The sequence below is a fragment of the Macrobrachium nipponense genome, chromosome 7 (assembly GCF_015104395.2).
Source record: "Macrobrachium nipponense isolate FS-2020 chromosome 7, ASM1510439v2, whole genome shotgun sequence".
Lineage (NCBI taxonomy): Eukaryota > Metazoa > Arthropoda > Malacostraca > Decapoda > Palaemonidae > Macrobrachium > Macrobrachium nipponense.
Genome location: NC_061109.1, coordinates 18,223,062 through 18,249,626, shown reverse-complemented (window position 1 = coordinate 18,249,626; position 26,565 = coordinate 18,223,062). Strand labels below are relative to the sequence as shown.

Sequence of the window (26,565 nt, the reverse complement as noted above, 5' to 3'; positions counted from 1 at the left end):
AGCCTCTCCTGTTTTCCTTTGTTTTGTGAGAAAAGCATTTGACAGAGTAAACTACCTGAAGCTCTTCCTGAAGCTGCATAAAAGGGGCACACCCCTTTATCTAATTGGCATTTTACATTGCTGGTTCTCCACACAGCAATTCTGTGTCAAATGGGGAAACGTATTATCTTACACCTTCGGCTCCCTAAACGGGCTTCGGCAAGGGGGCATTCTCTCTCCATACCTGTTTAATACGTACACAGATGCCTTGAACGTCAAACTGAACTCGCTCCCAATCGGATGCACTGTCAATGAAACAACTATAAACAACCTCTGTTACGCCGACGATATGGTTCTGATTTCCCCATCAGTGCAAGGTCTCCAACGACTCATCGACACTTGCCGCCAATATGCAGAGGAATTTGATATAATCTACAACGAAACCAAGACCCAGTGCATGTCGCTGCTCCCGAGATCGCTTAAGCATATTGCAGAACCTCAAATTTTCCTCGGAAGCCATCGGCTGGAATTTGTGCACGAATTTCCGTACTTGGGTCACATTATCACCGACGACCTAAAAGATACGGCAGACATTGAACAGAGGCGTCGTAAACTATGTGCAGCGGGCAACATGATTGCAAGGAGGTTTGCCTTCTGTCACCGAGACGTGAAACTGCTGCTCTTCCGCTCGTACTGCTACAGTATCTATGGGTGTTCCCTCTGGACGAACTATACCCGAGAGACGATGCGACGCATCACTGTTGTGCACAATGACATTCTGAGGCGCCTCACAAACACTCCCCGCTACCACTCCGCCACACAGATGTTCATAGAAAACCACCTGGACAATTTAAAAATCATTGTTAGGCGAACAATGTCCAGTCTGGTAACCCGAGTGAGAAACAGCAGCAACTCGCTCATACAAAGCATCCTAAGGAGTGAAGCAAGAAGAAAATAAAAATTGTGGGAAAGATGGGAAAATGAGTCCTTTGTCCCCTAAAGGACTTAATCTCTGTATTGGCAAGATGTCATCTGAAGTTTTTGTCATTATTACATGTATTGCTGATATTTTAATTTTTCATTATTACTGTGATTACTATCAAGTTAAAGTTTTATTTACATTTAATTTATGTATTAAGCCCTCTGGACCCGACTACTGTAACCACCTAAGGTCTCTAGTTGAAATTTGAGTTATATAATATATGCACCATCTGTTATTACTCTCAATGCATATTTTTTTTTTTCTCACCAATATTATTACTATTATTACCAGTATGATGATTACTAGCTTTTATGCTACTTCAGCTACCTTGTGGATAAGTGCCGATTATTCATTTTCTTTTTCTATTTTATCATGTCACATGTATCTAGATTGTGTTTGCTACTGTCTGTATTTTGTATATTCAATGTATATGGCCCCGAGCCGAAATAAAGCATATTATTATTATTATCATTATTATTATTTTGTTTCGAGCGGCCTACCGTCATTGGGCACTACAATAGGCACATGGGAGGAGTTGATCTCTTTGATCAACTCATCCAGTATTATCCCTTCGCCAGGAGAACCAGGAGGTGGACACAGAAACTCCTCAAATACATTCTTCAGTTGGCCCTCCAAAATGCCTACATCCTCTACTGTGGGTACTATAATTCAGACCTCCGGAGTTTGTCCCACATCCAGTTTCTCGAGGCAGCTGGGAATGCCCTCATCAACTTTAATCCCGATGAGTGGCCTTCCATCACCGCCCCGAGCTCCAGATCTGCCCCTAGAGGAAAGGGCAGATGTTAGGAGGGCCAACTTATGTCGTCCTGCTCCTGCCACTGCTGCCACCGCCCTTGATGATCCCGCCCCTGCTCAGATTCCGACTTCTCGTCGGATAGTGGACCCTGTGTATCGGCTGCAGCCAGGGAATCACACACTGGAGCTCCTACAAGGGCGCAGGCAGAAACTGTGCCGGGTTTGCCATATGAATGACAGAAGGAGAGACACCCGGTTCTTCTGTCGCACCTGCAATATAGCTCTTTGCAGGTTCGGGGAGTGTGACTGCAAGTACCACACTGCGGTCATATATTGGAGTGCGCCTATCCTAGGGACAACAGAGGGCCGCCGAAGGGTGGCGGCCCATCAGCAGTAAGGACGCGCGTCTCACTCCTCCACCTGTCCCTCGTCATGTCGAGAAGAAAAAATGCAAGACTCTTCAATGGAGGAGGGAGACAACAAGAATAGAACGAAGAGTCAGGATTACGAGTGAGTATTCAGCATTGATTTTATATTTAGTTTTACATTTATTACAAGTTTTTATATATCTGTCTTTATTGATGTATTTTATGTTATTTCATTCTTTTAGTTATGTATTTGTACCAGAATAAAAAAAATGTAATATATTATATATCAATATATATATATATATATATAATATATATATATATATAGATATATATATATCTATATATATATATATATATGGGTATTTTTTGGGTAAGCAAAAAATCTAACATTCTAGTAATATTCAATCATTTACCTTCATTTTAAAACAAATTGGAAGTCTCTAGCACAATATTTCGATTTATGGTGAATTTTTGAAAACCTTTTTCCTTTCCTCAGCGCGCAGAATCTCCGCCGCAAATCTCCGAAATGCTTACGTCCACATTGTCGTAATATTTGCACCATTTCATATTAGCCGTTACATAGAGTTCTATATATGAAAATGTGCGCAATTTCATGTAAAATACAACAAAAAATATTTCATGGTCATAGCTTTTACCTTTTTAAAATATTTGCATATAAATCACGATAAATAGAAAAAAATCGACGATTGGTCAAATTTAACTTGACCGAAATGGTCGAAAAACGCAGTTTTCAGCTAAAACTCTTACAATCTAGTAATAGTCAATCATTTATCTTAATTTTGAAACAAATTGGAAGTCTAGCACAGTATTTCGATTTATGGTGAATTTTTGAAAAAAAAAATTTTTCCTTCCCCCTGCGCGCGGAATCTCCGCCGGAAATCTCCAAAATGCTTACGTCACATTGTCGTAACATTTGCACAGTTTCATATTAGCCGTTATATAGAGTTATATATATATAAATGTGCGCAATTTCATGTAGAATACAACAAAAAATAATTCATGGTCGTAGCTTTTATCATTTTTGAAATATTTGCATATAAATCACGATAAATAGAAAAAAAATCGATGTTCGGTCAATTTTGACTCGACCGAAATGGTCGACAAACGCAATTATAAGCTAAAACTCGTACAGTCTAGTAATATTCAATCATTTATCTTCATTGTGAAACAAATCGGAAGTCTCTAGCACAATATTTCGATTTATAGTGAATTTAAAAAAAAAAACTTTTTTCCTTCCCTCTGCGAGCGGTATCTCCGCCGCAAATCTCCGAAATTCTTACGTCACATTGACGTAATATTTGCACCGTTTCATATTAGCCGTTATATAGAGTTTTATATATGAAAATGTGCGCAATGTCATGTAGAATACAAAAAAAAATAATTCATGGTCGTAGCTGTTATTATTTTTGAAATATTTGCATATAAATTACGATAAATAGAAAAAAATCGACGTTCGGTCAACTTTGACACGACCAAAATGGTAGAAAAACGCAATTGTAAGCTAAAACACTTACAGTCTAGTAATATTCAATCATTTATCTTCAATTTGAAACAAATTCGAAGTCTCTAGCACAATATTTCGATATATGGTGAATTAAAAAAAAAAAAATTTTTCCTTCCCTCCGCTCGCGAAATCTCCGCCGCAAATCTCCGAAATGCTTACGTCACATTGTCGTAATATTTGCTCCGTTTCATATTTGCCGTTACCAAGAGCTTTATATATGAAAATGTGCGCAATTCCATGTAAATTACAAAAAAAAAAATTCATGGTCATAGCTTTTATCATTTTTGAAATATTTGCATATAAATCATGAGAAATAAAAAAAAATTCGACATTTGGTCAAATTTAACTCTACCGAAATGGTCGAAAAATGCAATTGTGAGCTAAAACTCTTACAGTCTAGTAATACTCAATCATTTACCTTCATTGTGAAACAAATTGGGAGTCTCTAGCACAATATTTCGATTTATGGTGAATTTTTGACAAAATACTTTTTTACGTCCGTGTGTTACGAATTCATGCATCATTTTGTGATAATATTTTCTCTGTGTTGCTTTGATCGTTTTACAATGTGTTATATACCAAAATTATCGCAATTTAGTGTACAATACAACGAAAAAAATTAACTCGTTAGCTTTAACCGTTTTGCTCACAGCACGATTTGTATGCAATTATATATGAAATTTTTTTTTCGCTTTGTCATATATTCCAATATTCATATATGATAATGATATTTTTTTCATTTCTGATGGTTGCATACTAAACTTCAGGCAGTGACAAAAAAAGGAGCCTAAAATAAACTCTTAATCTTGAAAACTAAGCGTGCTTTGATTTTTTTAAAAAACTTATTTTCCACTTCAGCGCTCACTCCCGAACCCTGCCGGCATACAGGAGACGATTTCTGAAATACTGCTTAGGCGTTTAAGGGTTAATAACTATGTCCAGTCAATGTTAATTATTGTTTCAATATCATATTTGTATGTGTTCATGTTCATTTGATCATGTTCTCAACATGATATTATTGTTCTTACCTTGTATGTTATTATATCATTTGATGGCCATATTTATTTCATGTTACATTTCATTTTATAGTTTGAGTTATTTTCCGAGTTGTATTCATTTCATATTTCATATATTATTTTTCATGTTAAGATTTCCTGTTATATTTATTCATGTTATTATTCTTTATGGCCATGCTATTTCCTGCTATACTTCTTCATGTTATTATTCTTTATGGCTATGCTTTTTCTTATTCAATCTCATTTCACCCAATCATATCATATATATTGTCATGACATATAAATTAAGCATCAATAAGGAAAATGTAAATGCAAGTCACTCTTTCGATGTATTTATTACAAAAAGAAAAATTAATACTTCTAAAAGTTACAAAAATAATTGAATATTACGAAAATCACTAAAATACAATTTATTCTTTAAAAAATAACATATTTATTTACATAATTTACAAAATCACTCCAATGATTCGGGGTCAATGTCCTCCTTATCACCTGGGGCGATGGTCAAGTCGTAGGTGGGTGGATCCTCTGTGGCAGAAGGTTTCGGTGTCAAAATACTGGCGCCAGGGGTAGGGGGCCACAAGTCTGCCAAGAGACTGTTGACCAACGGCGACAGCGCAGAAGTGGAAGGTCGAGGAGAGAAGTTCAGTGGTGTCGAACATTCACTGGGGAAGAATGACGGTGTGCCTACCCTTGGTGTCTGTGTCGAGTACACCTGTTGAGATACCTGCTGCTGCGGTTGAGGGTGCGGATCATAAAAAAACACAGGTTGGGGTTGAGACATGAACCACTGGTGTGGTGATGCCCGAACCGGTTGCCCTGCAGAAGGTGTTGAAGTTCCGGGTTTCGTCTGCATCTCTTTATCAACTCGTGGGGGCCTCCAATGGGAACAATCCCCATGAGCCATGGCCTCTTTCGTCGTGGCATCCTCTTCCTTGGGACCCTCCAAACTATGACAAAGCCTGATGACTTGCTCGGAGAATGGCTTCTGGTATCGTCGAGGCACGTACTCCAAGCGCTGTGTCAAGTACTGCACGAACACGGTGATATCACGATGCATGCTGTCCTACGCTTGTGGCATCAGTGTGTTTATGCTCGTCATAATCTGGGTCAGTTGAGTCTGCAGACCTTCTGTAGAGTCAACTGACATGTCGCCGGATAGCCGTCGGTCCTCTGGCAAGTTAGTTGGTCTCTTCTGCTTCAGCCGCCTCCTCCGCTGGATCGAAGCAGCTTATAGGCCCAACATGTTGTTAGAGGAATCGTCTGCGTCGGTCCTGTGCGACGATACAGGTGAGAACCGATCGCTGGCTACTGTGGGTTCATGGGCGATGTGTCCTCCCAGGAATGCCCACATGGTCATCACCTCTTCCTCCTGTGGTGTCCTGTTGCATGCAGCCGACCCACTCTTGTATTCCCTCTTCTTGATCTTGCCGAAGTCCGTACAGCGAGCCTCGAAGAACTTCCGAACTTGCTGGAAGCTGCAATTAATGAAATTTGCTGCCAGTTCATGCCAGAGTTCCTCCTTCCTCCTGGGATTTGACCATTCCCTGTCCCGCTTGTCGTACAAGGTAGGGTGTGCCTTGATGAATTCCACGATGACTTCCTTGTCCTCTGGCGTGAACGGGTAGTCTTGAATGTCCTTCTTGCTGGGGCAGTATCGTTGCTTCGGCTGCATGACGATACCATTCAGGTCTGTGATGTCCTGGGATTCGACAATGGATATGGTCGGCTCAACGTTCAGCTCTTCCTCATTTTCAGATGTCTCCGACCCTTGTGAAGGCTGGATGTCCCGGGTGTCCTGGGACTGCTGGGTAGGCCTGGGGGTGGTCTTCCGTAGAGGCATCGTGTCACGTGGCTGGGTAAACGTCCCTGGGTAGTAAACGTCGTTGGGTAGACGTCCTTGGGTGAGTGTGCGTGGGTGAACGTTGCTGGGTAAACGTCCCTGGGTAGTAAACGTCCTGGGTAGACGTCCCTGGGTGAGCATCCGTGGGTGAGCGTCCCTGGGTTAACGTCCCTGGGTGAACGCCGCTGGGTGAAAGTGGCTGGGTGAGCGTCGCTGGGCGCGAGTGGCTGGGTGGGAGAGGCTGGGTCACGGCTGATCAGCAGGCTGTCACAGCGAGAATGATGCCTGAGTGGTCAGTCAAGCCCCTTTTATCCTCCCCAGAATGCGCAGCAACCTTCCCTCCAATCGACCTAGGGAGACGCCGTAACATGCCGCACGCCCTGCAACATGTGCGTGGCATCTATTAATCGTGAATGACAGCGCCGTGAGGGCACTGCACAGCCACTGCACGGCGCCATGTCATCACGCCGTAACACTCCTTTGCAGGTGGTACGACGTCGCACCACGTGCGGTGTGGCACAGCACAGTGCGGGTTCTTGCCTCTTTGGTTGCGGGGCCGCGCCATACCGCTTACGGCTTCGCGTGACTTCACCAACCAACCAGGCGCTGCACAGAAATTTGAATGATTCAAAATCTGGGCAGCGTTGTGCGGCTTTAACAGTCTTCGCCCCCCGCCAGCGAGGTGGCGCACTTTTGGTGCGTTTATAGTGCGCTTTCTTACAGTCCCAGCCGTAACAGCCCGCACCACAAAAGTGCGTAGGTGTAAGAGAGTCTTTATAGTATGGAAGTGATGCATGTACCACGCATGTGGAAAAAAGATAGTGGCTATTTTGGTGTATGATGGATTTGAGATAAGGTTGTGTTATGTATCTGTGGCTTGTTATTACAGTATATTTAATGGAGAATGTTTTTTTCTATAAGGATAAAGTTGAGAGCAAATGAATTTAAGAATAAATATTCTAAATGACGGTATTGGATTAATGCTGGATATATATATATATATATATATATATATAGATATAATATATATATATATATATATATATATACACATATAGTGTGTGTGTGTGTGTGTGTGTGTGTGTGTGTGTGTGTGTGTGTGTACAAGCTCAAAAGACCATTTTTCCAAAGCCAGCAAACTTACACAAACACAATTCTTGTATATGGAAATAAGAGAAAGAAAATGAGAAAATGAAAATAACAAATGAATGGAGACAAATTAAACATAAGACAAGCGCGCAGCACATAATATACTGTGTGTGTGTGTGTGTGTGTGTATATATATATATTATATATATATATATATATATATATATATATATATATATATATAATCTGTATTTATTATTGCCTTCTTTTCTATTTTCATGTATAATCGATTTTATGAGAACCTGCTTTGCAATATGATGATGCATAATCTTTGTATGCAGACGACATCTAACACGAAATTTAAACACAAATTATACCAAGTCTGTCAACTACTTTTCTAGGATCTTACGAATAATCGTTAGGGAGAGGGTGGATAGCGAGATGGAAGAAAGTTAATATGAATGAATGTACAGTAAGCTCCAGAAGTGAAGTGACAAATTTAAGAGGATTTCGTTCGAAATTCTCTAACTGGCAACTACAACTCGTATCTGAAAAACTTATTATTTTTTTTTTTACATTGAAAGCTCTATCAAGCAAAATAAAGCTAACATATGATGCACATATAACAAATTATGATATTTATGACAATCATAAGAAAAAATTATGGTACTAGTAATTACTTTAAAGTATAGTAATTACTTCAAACTATAGAAACGAAACAATTTGAAATTTTCGTTCAACACAGGATTACCAACATTACCAATGTATATTTCGAGCAATGTGGAAACAAATATTTAATATCATAGTGTATTATCAATTATTTTAGCGAAGATGCATAAAACCATGCAAGTATCAATAGAATGTAAAGGGAAAATCTCCGCGACATTAAACATAATCGGCCATGAATGCACCAAGATCCAATAGAGAAGTTAGGTGTAGTTGGTAGTTCTGATTCTAGCTTCCAAGACCGAGCATAAACCAATCTTCGAGAAAGGCTCTAACTGCTGCTGTTACCTTCAGGTGACTAGGCCTAGTTCCGGGCATTGCAAGGCTTACAATGCAGGGCAACTGTCTGTTATTTAGACAAAGATAAAGCCTTCAGGACCGACACCAGGACCTGTCCTTTCACCTGGGAAACAGGTTCGCTGTATAAAAAATAAGAAAGACGGTCGCAAGCACCAGAACACCCGCAAAACCACCACTTTGTTAAGTAGGGAGACAACAGACCCCAACCAACCCTCCAGTCCTCTACCTTCTACCTCTACCCACAATACTAACTCCACCTTTTTCACTTCAACCTTTTACCTCAAATCTTCGAATCATATCCCAACCGTGGAATTTAAGATTGAATTTGCGTAAGTGGGCGTATCATAAGGGAGTGATATCACCCAAATTCATATTTCCATGGACAACCAGTAATCAGTTCGATCCAGTCAAGCATTATTGTTTAACAGAAATTTATGAGTTTTTTGGGTTCAGGGTCGCACAAAACAAGTATTTTCGTAGGCTTCCACCTTTTTTTTTTCAGTGCATAAGTGCGACTATTCTTGTCCATACGATCCGGAGTGTGAATATGCTTGGCGAGTATTATTTTATTTGTTTGTGTGGTGTTTTTACGTCGCATGGAACCAGTGGTTATTCAGCAACGGGGCCAACGGCTTTACGTGACTTTCGAACCACGTCGAGAGTGAACTTCTATCACCAGAAATACACGTCTCTCACTCCTCAACGGAATGGCCGAGAATCGAACTCGCGAACACGGAAGTGGGACGCCAACACCATACCAACCACGCCACTGAGGCGCTTAGCATTATCTCTATTCGAGTATCTCCTATTATGTGCTCTCTCTCAGGACCTTTTGATCTAGTCAGGAATAACCAGAGATCTGTTTTAAGAATCGAGCACTAGGCCTATTGGTCATGCTCGGGTGCTTTATATATATAATATATATATATATAGATATATATAGTATAAAGAAACACCCGAGCATGACCAATAGGCCTAGTGCTCGATTTTTAAAACAGATCTCTGCTTATTTCTGACTATACTCTGTTTTTTTCCATCTGTCCATCCGCCTGTGGTGGTCGCGCATGGTAACACTGCTTCCCGGGCTTTATATAGTTACGCTATGTGTAAGTTTTAGGTAAATAAAAGGATATCCTGATGTACATTTGCAACTGAAAAGTGTTTTAATAATTTACTGTATGCGAATTACACCGTTAATATTCGAAATAGGATGTTATTTAAAGCCCGGGACGCAGTGTTACCATGCGCAAACACCACAGGCGGATGGACAGATGGAAAGAAACAGAGTATAGATCAAAAGGTCCTGAGACAGAGAGAGAGAGCATAACAGAAGATACTCGAATTAAAATAATGCAAAGCGCCTCAGTGGTGTGGTTGGTATGGTGTTGGCATCCCACTTCGGTGGTCGCGAGTTCGATTCTCGGCCATTCCATTGAGGAGTGAGAGACGTGCACTTCTGGTGATAGAAGTTCACTCTCGACGTGGTTCGGAAGTCACGTAAAGCCGTTGGTCCCGTTGCTGAATAACCACTGGTTCCATGCAACGTAAAAACACCGCACAAACAAATAAAATAATGCTCGCCAAACATATTCACACTCCGGATCGTATGGACAAGAATAGTCGCACTTATGCACTGAAAAAAAAAAAAGGTGGAAGCCTACGAAAATACTTGTTTAGTGCGACCCTGAACGCAATTCCACATGCAAAATTTTGCACAATTGAGAAATTCGATAAAATTATTAACTAACAAGCTGGAAAATATATTTCCTTGATTCTTCAAATAGGTCTAACCATGTAACCAATGCTAAACGCGCATATAACTTGGATTTTTTTTTTTTTTTTTCTTACACCAACTTGTCTTATTTATATTTCATTAAATCAGGGGCTAAACTTCTCTGTGCTTTATCAAAAGAAATCATAATAACTTTGGATATAATGTTATAAAAATAGAAAGTTAATTTACAAATATTAGGCGAATGCTTATGCACTCGGTTCCTGCTGCCACTCTGTGGTGAACATTTGATATCACACTTTGAGAGCCGCAAATGTTTCTTTGGGGAAATCTTTTTATTTCTTCTTCTTTTAATAAACAATTATTGAACTAACGTTGATCATTCACTGGGGAAATACTTTCTGCGCTCATACAGTTAATCACTGATAGTATTATCAGATAAATAGGATAACAATAATTGAAATAAAATATTCTAACTGGCAACCCCACGAGGTTCTAAAGAAGTACGATCAATTCTGAGATTTGTCGCTTCAATTCTGGAACTTACTGTACGTAAAAGGATGAAAGAGGGTTGCAGCTAGGGGCCAAAAGAAGATTTATGGCGCCGAGTCATGGCGCAACAGCGTACGGTGTACAAAGAAAAACGACTAAAAAAAAATTTTCGAAAGTGAATTTCAGTTGACTGTGCTATTCTGCGCACAGTATTTGTATAGGTACTATAAGAAGATAACTAAAAAACCTTCTAATTTTAAAGTTGACACAAAGGCGAAATTGTGGTCTCTAAATCCTCGAGTAACACTTCAGACAGAATACGTTTCAAATAACGAGTTCGATAATCCTGTCTCCCGCGGTACTACCTGGATGACTTCCCCACCTTATCGAGATACGATTCAAATCAAGGCAAATCAATTCGCATTCATAAACGATGTTTTCGTTATGGATGCAGCATCAACAGGAAAATGATTAAGTTGTACATATTCAAGTATTATATATCAGGAATATGCAAGAAGACGATGCTTTATTTGAAATTTGCACTAGTAAGTCACGTTCGGTACGAGATAACGTGAGATAAGGTGTTGCGTTGGTAGGTGTACTGTACCGACTGCGCAGCATTTGCCAACAGGCAAACGAGAGTCAGTCACAACTGTCATTCTCACGATAACGAAACAAAACGACTTATATTCGCTTGACTATTGGCCCCAGACTCGTCAAGTTGCTAAAAGCGACCTTGCAGTTTGTACGTCCACCTCCGCTACAAAGCGTATATGAGAGGAAAGGGGGAAATAAGCCTTTTTGAGCAAAAGGAAAGAAGACATCGACGACGCTTCTCCTCTTCGACAGAGCGAAAATGCAGTTTGAAATCCAGTGGCAGACGGTTCGTGTTTTGTGATGAATTTCATCTTTCTCTTTATTTATTATATTTCTTACTTTTCTTCACATTATCACTCGTTACCCCTGAGTGTTTTCAAATGTGTCCTGTACCATGACAGTCAGTTGTGTCAATGTTTCATGACAGTTTTATTTGGTCTTGAACGACGCGATGGAAAGACCGAAATCAGCTGATACTTGTAAACAAACTGACGTCTCTCGGAACCGCACTGATTAAATAAACAAAAGCAAATAACTCTTAATGTAATTACCTAACTTGGGTACCCTTGCACTTTCCAACTTTATGGTAAATTGATTATTGTAGATAGTGCACCAGTAGAAAGGCAATGACATTTTTTTTAATCGTATAACAGAGGGTGATATTGCTAGCTACATGCAAAGTTTTACTACTTAGCTATTTTAACCGGTTATAGGTTTCTATATACTAGGCCTATTTAGTACATAGGTACTATAGATGACGACATTAAAATAATTTAACTCTAATCGCAAACGCCTAATTTGTAAGATTAGAGATTATAGACGAATGCCATTCAGGACGCGACAATACCCATGCCATTTTGGATGTAAATGATACTTTAATTTTTAAGAGACTTACAGTTGGCCCACAAAGAATTGACGTTGGCATAGTTTCTTAATTGATTGTTTATGGAAATATTGCCGTATTCATTAGCTAGATTATTTACTTTTCAATAAATATTTCCTTCCAAAGATGTTATACTTAAAATAAATTAAATTAGAATTAAGTAGATTTATTCAATATACCAAAGATAATATTTTGAAAATTCTAATTTAAATCCCAATTCAAACTTTAAGAAATACCAAACTTCGTGACAGGATAAGCATTGCATTTTGAAGTTGGCATTGCTGTCCTTGCCACATTTTGTTCTGTACTGGGGTGTCATCAGTTCATCACCTACAGCCGATAAATAATAGGTACATTAAGCCTGTCAATATTCTTTAATAGCAATATTCTTTAATAGCAAAGTGTAATTAAACTAATTTTGTCCTTTGGTCAATAAAATAATTTGCATGATTTAGTGGGCCTAAATTTGACTTCTGATTTTGACACCTGATTAGCCTAGGTCTATTTTCAGCAGCATAATCTTATGGATACATAATGTGAATGAATACTTGAATTGACAATAACTATATTAATATGCTTTATTAGATTATTCCCATTATTCTTTTTTATTGTCCTTGTTCTCCCTTTTTCTTATCCTTTTCATAATTGCTTAACATAATGTACTCAGACCTAGTATCTCAAGTTATAAAGCAATCTTAAAAAATCGAACGAGTACAATTTAGGTGGTTTTTTTTTTATCTAATTCCTTGCATAGCATCCTCTTTCACCCAGACACGTTGGAAAGCTGTGGGAGTCAAAGTTGAGTAGTAGTTAAGAAAGGCTTACTTTCATATTATAAAAGATTTCTAGGGTTAATATTTCTGTAGCTATTCATTTCTTCTAAATGTAAATTAAGAAATTGAGAAATTACTCTCAGCCTACCCTGGAGCACTTATCATTTCTTACCATTGTGTGGCACACATTTCCTGATTTCCTTCCTAATCCTGATAATCAATTCCTCCAGTTAAAGTTTATTTAGTGGTGTGGAGACCATGTCTGGGACAGCCTCACTTCCAAATAGTTAAAAAGGGTATTTTATGGATCTGTAATTTCCAAATAGATAAAGGGTATTTTATGGATCTGTAATTTAAAATATTTATAAGTAAAGTTCCCTGTTAACACTTCTTAAACAGGTAGCAGACAGATGGACAATTATTATGAAATAAACATGTAAAAGTTCCCATGAACACTCCCAAAAATGTATGTATTAGAAGTGCCTAGTACCTTTCAGTATCCAAGAACTATGTAAACCTTGAACAAGCCCTTCTCCCTATATTATTCCTTTTGAAAATGGCCCAAAATTACCATTATTTAACCTTTTAGTATTGAACAAAAGTACATACTATATTATAGGATAACCCTAACTTATGTAATATGGCTAATACCTAATCCGGTATTTATTGACCTTTGTGGCACCTCCGAGGAACTAGTACTAAACATGGGAGCTTAGTTTAGTGCTAGCCCCTTGGGGATCAAAGTATTAGTATATAGTACGTACAACCATTTCTATTTATTTAGGAATATTATTAAGTGCTAGCCCCTTGGGGATCAAAATATTAGTATATAGTACGTACACCCATTTCTATTTATTATGATCCCCTAGGGGCTGGTACTAAACACAACATCCCATTGAGCTTCCACCATATTTAGTACAAGGACATCGGAGGTGACGCGTAGGTGGATACATTATTGGGTTAATACGCATCTAATCTGAGCACTGGTGTATTTTTATATGACAAAGAAGAATTTCAAACCCGAGCTTAAAAAACTTAGGCCAGTCTGCAGATGGGATTCTGTGAAAGTTTCATATGCTAGACATACGTACTGTGATTCATCAAGTTTTACATTATATAAAATGGCACTTTAGTATTTATATTTCACCAATATTTTATGGTACTTGTCATAATGACAATGTTAGGAAATCTTAAGCATTTAAAGCCTAGTACATGTGCCACACTGAATCCACTGTGCAATTTCTTAAGTTTCTATGATGCAATAGTTCTCAGGATGGTCCCAAAATTTTTGGGACTGTCCAGCCATCAATCATTGGGGACCTGCTGTCAGTTACAAAAATGGATGTTCATAGTATTAAGTACAAAAGTATGTATAAATAGTTCAAGTGGAACTTTTACATGAAAACAATAAAAATTTTACTTGAAGTTTTAAGAAGAAACAATGAAATTTAAAAAGTGTTAAATAACATTATAAAGTGAAACAAAAATTTCTTGGAGGTGCTAGGTTCTTCTAGCACCTCTCAGTATCCAAGAACTTGTAAACCTTGAACAAAACTTTCTCCCTATATTCCTCATGAAAATCCACCAAAATGACCATCATTCAACATTTTATTTTGGTACTGAACTAAAGTACTAGTATTTTATAGTATAATCCTAACTTTACATAATACTGCTAATACCTATATCAAACTGGTATTAACCCGGTATGTACCAACCTACTCAAAGAATTACTTGACATAGCAACTTCATTGCGCACAAAGCTTTAACCTATCACACACAGACCATCAGCGAGTAATGCGAAGTAAACAAAAACTGCTAGGCTAGGTCAAAGTGGGTTCCAGTCAGATAGGATCCAGAACCTTAGGTAAGGTTAGGACATATTGCTGTAATTGTCCTGGCCAAAATGTTTTCAGATACAATTTCCTTTGTGTTTGCCAATCCTTTCCTTTCACGGAGTTTGGCTTACCTCCAACCAAAAACCACCAGTTTCCCACTGTGGTCCCATTGTAATGAATAGATATAGGTGGAACGGAAATGCATACTAAATAAATATTTTGCTCAAGTAATAAGAAAAATACATAAAACCTGAGATAAGCAATGAGAAAAAATATGTGGTTCATGACTTAGGTAAAAAATTTGTGTATGTTTATATTTACCTTGGCCTTTCATAGAAAAGTATCTGATTTTGGACTAGTATTTGATTAGCCTATAACCATAGCCTAAATGGATGGATAGGCAATTGAGCTCTGGTACCAAACTCTGGCTGTGCAATTGACCTATTTTTGATGACTGTTACCATAATTTAAGATTGGCATATAAGGCTAACAGGAAACACTTTTTGCACTGACAAAGTTTTCATCTTAATTCACAAGTTGACACTAGTATATTTAGAAAGTATTTGTGCTGAGCATTTTGTCATAGGACATCCCCTTGGGTTATCCTATTATCTCTTCTGTCTACATGGAAAGGTCCTATGTTAGACCTTTTTCTTCGACAGGAAGCTGGAGGTCTTCTTTTCATGGTCCCAGAATTGTTCATTGGAGCAGAGAACTCACCTTCTGCCTTCTGGGAATTCTCTCGGAGGCTGTACGATGGAGTGCCCACACTTACCTTCCTCAAATTTTCTAAAGTCCAAGGAAGTTGCGCTCAACTCCAACTCCCAGATGTGGACTTGGTTGTCCTGTACACTTCATGCCCCCAAGGCCAGGAGCTCTTCAAGATACACACCCCAACCTTCAGAGGAGGCTCAAGAGTAGAGAGATTCTTCCCATGGAACACCTTCTTCGCCAGTTTCATGTGGAGAGATGTCAGCAATTACTAGGATCTTTATCTCTTCATGTATTCAATCCAGTATCTAACAGGAAATCTTTCTTGCAAAGCAGTAACTCAATGTAAGGCTAATACTTCAGAGGATTTTCGTCAGCCATATGTAAGATGAACCGTCTGCTACTGTGATTGGTGACATCAAAAGGATTTCTCTACACTCAAGAGTTCCTGTTCAGTAGACAAGATCTTTTGAATGTTTTTCAGAACGGGGTTCCTTCTGTTGATACTGGCAAGGTGTAACAAGGCTTACCTGGGTTTAGTTTGTCTGAAGGATGTAGACCTCTCTTTGCCCTCAGAATCCTCAGTTTGGTTCAAGAGCTTGGAGCGGTCTTGTTCACCTATTGTTCACCTAGGAAACTCAAACCTCCTACTTGGGACCTTACTCTGGTACTGAGTTGGCACCTTAATCTAGTACTGAGTATTTTCTCTCAACCTCCCTTGAGCTCATGCATCAATCATCTCCCAGGAAACTAACTTTGTGAGCAGTTTTTCTTCTGACCTAGGCTTCCTATGTAGGGTTGGAAGGCTTCAGGGTCCTGTCAAGCTCTGCATAGTTATCTGAACGTCTCATCTCCTAGAGGTTAGGTGTCATAGACTTCATGTGAACATAGGCCAGGTCAAGAAAGAGCAGTCCTAGAACGCCATTTTGGTTTTCTATAAGAGTTGCTTAAACAAGCTGCCTCCTCATCATTAAGTTCTCCCACTGAGATGGTGCATGCAGAAGAGCATGACACCATAGGAGTATGTCCCTCCCTGGTATTTTAAAGTACTTATCTGTTCATAGGATATGAATGTTGGTTCATGATTGCCTCAAACCACTTTCACTTTCTTCTGCATGAAGAGCTTTGCCCACAGATCCTTGGACTTGTTTTCCTAGGGTCCAGTGATGGCTGTTCAACAAGTGTGACTCATCCAGTGCCCCTGGCTGACATTTTGTATCTTGCCTAAGGTGATTGTGTGGAGTAGGGAATGGGGGAGTTGACTGGCCTTTTTCTTTGCCTTTTCTCCTTTCTTCATTCCTGCAGGCAGTTGGAAGAATAGACACATCATACGCTGGAACTGGCTTGATGCAGGTGACTATAGAGCACTTTTCATGTTCCATGCAACATGCAAATCTACTTGTCAGTAGCTTAAATTCCTCTCTCCAGCAAGGGGAGTGAGGAGTAGTGGCAAATCTGTTTCTTGTGGGCAACATGGTTTGTTTCCTGAACAGATATAGTTCTTTTGGACTTCCATGAATGCAATGAATGCAGTCATGTTTCATTGTATTTGAACCCAGTGGACTGAGCATTAGATATCCAAATATTTAACATCTCAAAGACTTAGGTCTACTTCTTTAGCAATCTCATTTCCAAAAAGAATGATTGGATGTGTCGAACCTCCAGTCAGTTCAGGATTATCATACCTCCCTCCATGTATGAGTCTATCCTATCGTTAGGACCAAAGTTTTGTTCCGCATATGAACAAATGGAAAATTTTTAATCAATTTGTATTTTTCATAGCCAACAAACCTGAGGTCTTAACATTGACCACCCACCTCTAGCTGCCCCTCTTACGTTTCATCCTCGTTGGAAGAAAGACTGATGCGTCACTGGATTTAAGTACATTCTCTTAACTTGCTTCCACCTCACCTGTGCAACAGATGCCAGATGCCACATATTTCTTGCATTTACAATCTTAGCTTGTTTTTAACCAGTTTCCAGCTGGCACCAAAAGATTTATCCTATTGTTAAGACCTCAGGTTTGTTAGCTATGAAAAATATATATTGATTAAAAGTTTGTCATTTTCTCTATTGAATCCAAATTTACAGTCTTTTACACAAATTTTAATCAGTTTTGTTAAGGTATTCTTAGAGAATGGTCTATACAGCTGCCTGCAACAGTATCAAGGTTGCCAGATAAATGTTTTAACAAATCATCAAATGGTACTTTTGTGTTAGTTACTGAAATGTTTTAACAAATCATCAAATGTTACTTTTGTGTTAGTTACTAATCCAAACTCACTACCCAAAAATCACATTTAATACATGCACTATTTAATTTATTTACTAAGCCTATGTTATTTTTATACACTATTAGAATCTAATTTAGTACCCACCAGTGGATAAGAATATTCATAAACCACTAGTAAATTCATTGTCACAAAGCATAGCTATAATGATGGAGCAAGAATGCAATATCATAGAACACCATTTTGGTTACAGGCAGTGTCTGGTTATCGGCAGACTCGGTTACCGGCGATCCAGTTTTATCTTGTCTAGCGCCATAAAATAGGCAGTTTGTGGCGCCATAAAGGGACGAGTTCTGGTTATCGGTGCCATAAGTATTATTATGGCGCTGATAACCGTTATTGGTGCCATAAGCACCATTATGGTGTCATAAATCACTTGAGTTTCAGTTAATGGCAGTTTTCACTTCTTGGCACCCCCCCGGGGACCGAGTCCCTGCCGATAACCAGGGACTGCCTGTACTCGATTTAGTAGTTTTTCTTTTTTTCAAATGACATTCTTTGGATTTCTCATATTCATCCTTTTGTCCCTTACTTATAATAGTTCTGTAAAAAGTCAGGTTTTACAATTTTTCCCTGGTTAAGCTATACACTTCTTCCTTTTTTGTTTCCCAAACCTGAGCCAAGAAAGGACATTGGGTTTCACAGCCTTTTGACCTTTTCTCTTTACAATATTACAATATCAGAGTGAAAGTAGTAAAAGATCTTGCTTTTCTCAATTGAAAGGTTGAAGGGCAAATTGCTCCTTGGGCAAGGATGCAAGAGGTGACGACTGCACTCAAGGACTATGAAAAGAACTCCAGGGTAAAGGTTCCACGCATATTTACCGAGGTGAAGGTAACGGTGAGAGTGCAGACTTGCATTTTAAACCTGGATGCTGTTTCTAGGGCGTTAGGCCGCCCTCTGATATGTAAGTTTTCAAGAGAACTCGCTCAACCAAACAGTAAAATAGCAATATCACTATTTTCATGTTTATTTGAATGACAACTATAATTTTACTCAATTTTGATACAGTATATTTATTGGCCCATTGTTGATATACCGGTATATTTGCTCAATCTTGTTTTCAGTGTTTGTTTGTAAATTATGGTAGCTAAGGGATTTTCAATTGCCTTTCGCTTTGTTTATTCTAAAGTTTTTGTTGGCATTGAATCATGATAGACTATTTTCAGATTGGAATATGCAAAACACTTCTTGGTAAGGCTATTCTGTCTACATGACTGTGCTGGGCAGAAGAAAGTTAAAGCATGAATGTAATTTCATAAAAACTTTAACCAGTACAGTAAAAAGAAGATGGATGGTTAAACTGGAAAATGTGGTGTTAACATGGCTGAAATTTTGTCAGATTTATTAGGTGGAAAGGAAACTTAGAACAGAAAACAGTTTCTTTGGAGACAGAAAGATTTATGGAGTAGGTGTCAGTCGAGACAGGTGGGTAAGAACGAGGAAGTTAAGAAGCTGGTGTGGGGATGGTGGAATGGGAGAGGATTAGGAAGAGAAACACAGATTGTTAAAAGTGAATTTCCATTATAGATGGAAGCCTGATGAAAATAAAATAAATAAATAAAAGAAATGGTTAGAAAATAATTACTAAAAAGATGTAAGTAATAAAAGCAGTTTAAGCAAAAATTATTTAAAGGGAGTGATTTGTTAGGGGGTCAATAAAAAATATAGGCAAAACTGAAACATAGGCGAACTGAAGAGGATCATTGATGACTACAATGAAGTCCAATGCATATATCAGCAAAATGAATTTTATTGATTGATTTAGTTCAACAAGCCAGCATCACAGCAGTTGTGGTCACTGATGCTTGGAACGCTGCAGTGAGGTGAATGGCTAGGAAAAAGGGAGACAGGCATCATCATATCTAAGTTTGGGATAGTTTACATAGTTCACAAAATGTTGTTTCAGGCAGTATGTGCATCAACATTCTTTTGTTTAAAAGTCAGTGAATTGCAGACAAAAGATCAGAATCCAAACCTGCAGTGGTTAAAAGAGAGAAATTAACACAAAGTTTAGTAACACTATTCACACTGATGTAAAAAAAGAGTGGTTGAAGTATAAAATACATTGGGATACTGGTTATAGAGTTTGGAAGTCTTAGAAGGAAAGGGGAATACTATATGATTTCAAAGAAGTACGTAATATAAATATACTTTAGTGGCAGAAGTGAAGGATATTAATATTGTTGTAAAATAACACAATTCACATCATGTTCCCTGAAATGGACAGTGGTGTCAATGTACCTAAGAGATGCAGTGTAGGTACTAATAAAAAGGTGTTTGTATCATCCCTTTCAGCCCCTAAATTCACTTTCCTTTTAGCCTTTTATACTTAAGACACCCATTAGTGCCTCCATTTTTTTCCATCTTGGAATTAAACCTCTCACACTGTTACCTCTTAGTGCAAATGTGTGTGGGTTTTCTTCTCAGTTGCAGTTTTAGTTACTTCTACTTCATCTTATTTATTTTTGGGATCTCTTGTATCTTGCTGTCCAATCACTCGAACTCTTACTTTTTTCCCCTTCAGAGCGAAATGTCTGGAAGTGCCCCAGTGATTTACTTTATAGCCTAAATTTCATGATTCAATCATTCACATCTATTGGTTTTCTGTTTCAGATATAATGAAATATTTTTCATACAAACTGGGAACAATGATTTACAAAAAGAAAGGTAGAGTCATCATTCATGGGCTTCATGGGAAAAAGAAGCTGTACCAGCTGCTCAAGGATTTCAGCCAGAAGTTTGTCCTCTGTCCTATATGTAAAAAAATGACTGCTCTAAGTGCAAATGTAAGTGTATATCTTTTAATTTACACTTTTTAATTACATATTGATTTTCTCCAGTTTTCCAGTTTAACTAAATGTTCAGGAATACTGGGCTTAAAAAATGTTCAAGCTCTGTTGTTTTTGTGAGAAGAAAAGTGGGGTGTTGCTGCCAACAGAAGTTATTTTCTGGGCTCAACCTGTGTTGCTACGTGAAATGGTTCCTTTGATACTCATTTCTAAGGCATAAATATTGCTATATATACCAGAGAAAAAAAGAGAAACGATAGTGCCAGATTATCCTGGCTCGCTCACCTTTTAATTAAAGGTGTCAGTATAGTAAAAGAGCGAGTGGATACCACTACCAGAGGTCCCTTGCCATTTAGTCTCCTCCTCCGCCAAAATCCCTCACCTACAGAGGAGCCGAACTAAGGCCCCGCTACCACTACGGTGAGGGTCTTTGTCGTCATTCCTTTCGATAGCATTGTAGACGCCACACGCGTTTTTGTTCTGTGCTGTGTTTTCGCTAGGAATTTTATCCTTTGTGTCCAAGATGGCTCAACAAGCTTCTGCATACAAGTTAAGTACTGCTATTAAGGTTTTAGACCCCTTTTTATGAGGATCTACGTTTTTTACGTGTTTTGAGTCTTAGAAGGGCTGTAGCGGGAGCGCCATTGTTCTCGCGCCGCCTTCTCTCAGCTCGTCGACCGCATGGCGGTTTCACGTGCTCCATTCGGACCTTACTATGTTCAGCAGTATATTCATATATATTTGTTCCTATTAACCCTTAAACGCCGACTGGACGTATTTTACGTCGAGATAAATTGTCTGTCGGGTGCCGACTGGACGTATTTTACGTCGACATACAAAAGTTTTTTTTAAAATTCGCTGAAAAATACTTATAGGCCTACCAGCCGAAAACTTTTGAATCACGCGCCTTGGGGGATGCTGGGAGTTCACGGATCAAGGCCTTGTTTTGTTTTGAAGCGTGACCCAGGTGCGCATGCGCGATATCCCTTCTTCTCGCTCCAGCCAGCATCAGTAGCGCACCATCCGAGAGCGATCTTTCGTGAAAAGCGTGTTTTTCTGGACTTGTGCGAGACTTTGAGCATTTGTATTGCTACAGGACATTCATAGATATGTCTCAACGACGTGTGAACCGTGAAAGGCGCGTTTTACCCGTCGGAAGGGATCGTGTAAGGCGAGTTTTGGACCTGGATGCTGGCGAGGGGCCAAGCACCCAGCATGACCCCGCGCCTCAAGGCCGTTCTGTGCGGCCACGTGTGGCTGAAAGTGTTTTAGGAACACAGCGTATGCCTTTGGTTACCCCTAGGAAGCATGTGGGCGTCCTTAGGGGCATTCGTAAGCATTTGGGAGGCCTCCAACCAAGGGACATAGATGAGTATCTATCGGAGCTTGATGGGGAACATGTCGCAAGTCCTCATTTTGATGGCGGATGGTCATCGAGTGATGAGGACATCAGTCCCGATGAAAGTGAGGATGAATATATGCCCCCAATGTCTGTTCGAGGCTCACATCCCGAAAGTGAGCTCGAATTCAGTGGGTTCAGTGCTTACGAGGGGGAATCTGAGGAGGGGGAGGGTGGGGATACAGGGTCAAGTTTTATCGCAGAGGACGATACAGAAAGTGAGGGCCTAAATGAGGGTGATGGGCCAACGGGGGTGGGTAGTGTGCAATATCGTGCCCGCACCCGACGTAGAAGGTCGGCTCGTCGCGCCAGCCAAGGTGAAGGTCGGTCGTCGGAGAGTGACGAGGGGTGGACGGAGGACCCCACCCCTCCTAATTTGCACCCCTTCACGGCAACCCCTGGGATCACCGTACCAGTACCCCTGACTGTTTTTGGGTTCATCCAGCTTTTCCTGATGCGGGAATTGCTGGAATACCTGGTACACGAGACGGTGGACTACGCTCGGTACTGCCGGTATGAGCTGAGGACGACCTTGTCGTATTACTGGCGGGGTTGCAACCTCATTGACATGGCGCATTTTTTGGGGCTCCACATTTATTTTGGTATGACACCTGCTGTCGACGTCAGGCAATATTGGAGGAGAAATTATTTTTTATGTATGCCGAATGTGCCTCGCGTTATGTCCCGTGATAATTTCCTGGCGTTGGACAGGTACTTCAACGCCTTCAACCGAAGGGCCATACCCCGGAATAACAGTGATCGCCTCATTTTAGTGCGTACAGTGTTGGATTATATCCGTGAGCGGTGTAGTAATCTCGTGATTCCTGGAAAGAACCTGTCTTTGGATGAGGGGATGATGCCTTACAAAGGACGTCTCAGTATAAAAGTGTATAACCCCAAGAAGCCATAGAAATATGGTGTGAAATTCTTTCTCATTACCAAGGCCAACACTGGATACGTTGTGGACTTTTCAGTGTATACCGGGGTCTTCTCCACGCTGCGTGACACTGTATTCAACCTTGTGGGACGTTTCCGTAACCAGGGATATCACCTGTGTATGGATAATTATTATAACTCAGTATCCCTGGCCCAGGAACTGTATGAAGCAGGTGTTCACATCAGTGGTACCCTTCGGTTGGTGCGTGGGGCCCCAAATGTCCTCAAGAGGTTCGCTAGTCATCCGCAACACCTGGCAAGAGGAGAGACAGAGTGGCGGCGGAAGGGCGCTGTCTTCGTCATCTGTTGGAAGGGTGTCCGACTCGTCCCCATGATTACGACGAGTCATGAACCCATCCAAGAAGAGATCGTACAGCGGAAGAAGACACGTCGACAGGGCCGAGTTGTGTTTGAGGAGTTTCGTACCGAGCGGCCTACCGTCATTGGGCACTACAACAGGCACATGGGAGGAGGTGATCTCTTTGATCAGCTCATCCAGTACTATCCCTTCGCCAGGAGAATCAGAAGGTGGACACAGAAGCTCCTCAAATACATCCTTCAGTTGGCCCTCCAAAATGCCTACATACTGTACTGTGGGTACCGCGGTGACAATCTTCCGAGGTTGACCCACATACAGTTCCTAGAGGTAGCCGGGAATGCCCTCATCAACTTCGATCCCGATGAGTGGCCTTCCATCGAACTGACTCCACCCCCTGCCCCGAGCTGCAGATCTGCCCCTAGAGGAAAGGGCAGATAGGAGGGCCAACTTCGCTTGACCTGCCGCTGCCCCTGCTGCCGCCGCCCCTGCTGACGACGCCCCTCTTGCTGCCGGCCCCGCCATCACCGCTTCTCGTCGGGTAGTGGACCCTGCGTGTCGGCTGCAGCCAGGGGAACACATACTGGAGGCCTTACAAGGGCGAAGGCAGAAACGGTGCCGGGTGTGCCATATGAATGGCAGAAGGAGAGACACCCGGTTCTTCTGTCGTATCTGCAAAGTTGCTCTTTGCAGGATAGGGGAGTGTGACCGAAAGTACCACACTAAGGTCATGCATTGGAGCGCGCCCCCTAAACCGACAGCGGAGGGCGCACGGGGCCGCCCGGGTCCATCAGCAGTAAGGGCGCGCGTTGTCTCCCTCCTCCACCTGTACCTCGTCATGTCGAGTGGAAAAAAATGCAAGACTCTTCAATGGAGGAGGGAGAAAACAAGAATAGAACAAAGAGTCAGGATTACGAGTGAGTATTCTGCATTTATTTTATATTTAGTTTTATATTTATTACAATTTTTTATATATCTGAATGTGTGCATGATAAAATAATAATAAGACATTTCATTGTATGCGAAAAGAGAAGTGTCACCTGCATTCCTTTTATTTATGTATTGGTACCAGTATCGAAGAATGTAATATATATATTTTACGTATAAAAAAAAAAATTATACATATATACATTATATATATATATATATATATATATATATATATATTATAAATATTTTTTTTTGGGGGGTAAGCAAAATTACTTACAGTCTAGTAATATTCAATCATTTACCTTCACTTTAAAACAAATTGCAAGTCTCTAGAACAATATCTCGATTTATGGTGAATATTTGAAAAAAAATATTTTTATTCCCTCCGCGGCGCCGATTCTCGGCAGCGAAATCTCCGAAATGCGTAGGTCACATAAGGTTTATATATGGAAATGTGCGCAAAACATGCACAATATAACAAAAAATATTGGAAGGTTGTAGCATTTCTCATTTTTGAAATATTTGCATATAAAGTACGATAAGTACGAAAAAACTACGATCGGTCAACTTTGACTCAACCGAAATGGTCAAAAAACGCATTTGTAACATAAAAATCTTATAATCTAGTAATATTCAATCCTTTATCTTCACTTTAAAACAGATTGCAAGTCTCTAAAACAATAAATCTCAGATTTATGGTGAAATTTTTGAAAAAAATATTTTCTTTTTCCCCTCCTCGCGCCGATTCCTAGGCCGAAAAATCTCCGAAAACGCGTAGGTCACATTCTTCCATAATATTTGTGCCTTTTCATATTACTCTTATTTTATAGTTTTATATATGGAAATGTGCCCAAAAACATGCACAATATAACAAAAAATATTGGAAGGTTTTTGTAGCATTTCTCATTTTTTGAAATATTTGCATATAAAGTACAATAAGTACGAAAACAACTACGATCGGTCAACTTTGACTCAACCGAAAAAGGTCAAAAAACGCATTTATAACATAAAATCTTTAACAGTCTATAATATTCAATCATTTATCTTCATTTTAAAACAATTGCAAGTCCTCTAGAACAATATCTCGATTTATGGTGGAACTTTTTGAAAAAAATATTTTTTTCCCTCCGCGCGACGATTCTCGGCTGAAGATCTCCGAAACGCGTAGGTCACATTCTCCTAATATTTGAGCCTTTTCATATTACGCTTTTTTTAAAGGTTTATATATGGAAATGTGCGCAAAAACATGCACAATATAACCAAAAATATTAGAAGGTTGTAGCATTTCTCATTTTTGAAATATTTGCATATAAAGTACGATAAGTACGAAAACAACTACGATCGATCAACTTTGACTCAACCGAAAAGGTCAAAAAACGCATTTGTAACATAAAAATCTTACAGTCTAGTAATATTCAATCATTTATCTTCAATTTAAAACATATTGCAAGTCTCTAGAACAATATCTCGATTTATGGTGAATATTTGAAAAAAATATTTTTATTCCGTCCGCGCGCCGATTCTCGGCCGAAAATCTCGAAACAAACGTAGGTCACATTCTCCTATTATTTGTGCTTTTCATATTACGATTTTTTAGAGGTTTATATATGGAAATGTGCGCAAAAACATGCACAATATAACATTGGAAGGTTGTAGCATTTCTCATTTTTGAAATATTTGCATATAAAGTACGATAAATAGGAAAAAAACTACGATCGGTCAACTTTGACTCAACCGAAATGGTCAGAAAACGCATTTGTAACATAAAAATCTTACAGTCTAGTAATATTCAATCATTTATCTTCAATTTAAAACATTGCAAGTCTCTAGAACAATATCTCGATTTATGGTGAATATTTGAAAACAATATTTTTATTCCGTCCGCGCGCCGATTCTCGGCCGAAAATCTCGGAAACGCATAGGTCACATTCTCCTAATATTTGTGCCTTTTCATATTACGCTTTTTTTAGAGATTTATATATGAAAATGTGCGCAAAAACATGCACAATATAACAAAAATTATTGGAAGGTTGTAGCATTTCTCATTTTTTTATATTTGCATATAAAAAAAATTTTAAAAAAAATTCGACATTCGGTCAACTTTAACTCGTTCGAAATGGTCGAAAACTGCATTTGTAAGCTAAAACTCTTACAGTATCGTAATATTCAATCATTTTCCTTCATTTTGAAACAAATTGCAAGTCTCTATAACAATATTTTGATTTATGGTGAATTTTTTAAAAAATTATTTTTTTATGTCCGAGCGCTACAAATTCATGCATCATTTTTGT

At 39.3% G+C, this 26,565-nt stretch overlaps 1 protein-coding gene across 5 annotated transcripts in view; it reads left to right on the top strand.

Annotated features, from left to right (window-relative positions):
- Nucleotides 1-26,565, top strand: part of LOC135217034 (uncharacterized) — a 63,347-nt gene that overhangs the window by 15,975 nt on the left and 20,807 nt on the right. Inside the window, exons 1-3 of one of the 5 annotated variants that reach the window (XM_064252630.1) lie at nucleotides 11,308-11,694; nucleotides 18,625-18,808; nucleotides 20,518-20,690. In XM_064252630.1, coding sequence (XP_064108700.1) covers nucleotides 11,668-11,694; nucleotides 18,625-18,808; nucleotides 20,518-20,690 — 384 coding nt within the window. In that variant the 5' untranslated portion in view covers nucleotides 11,308-11,667. Of the gene's footprint in view, nucleotides 1-11,307; nucleotides 11,695-18,624; nucleotides 18,809-20,517; nucleotides 20,691-26,565 lie in introns of those variants that run through there. The other 4 variants (XM_064252628.1, XM_064252625.1, XM_064252629.1 and 1 more) reach the window with 4 other exon arrangements.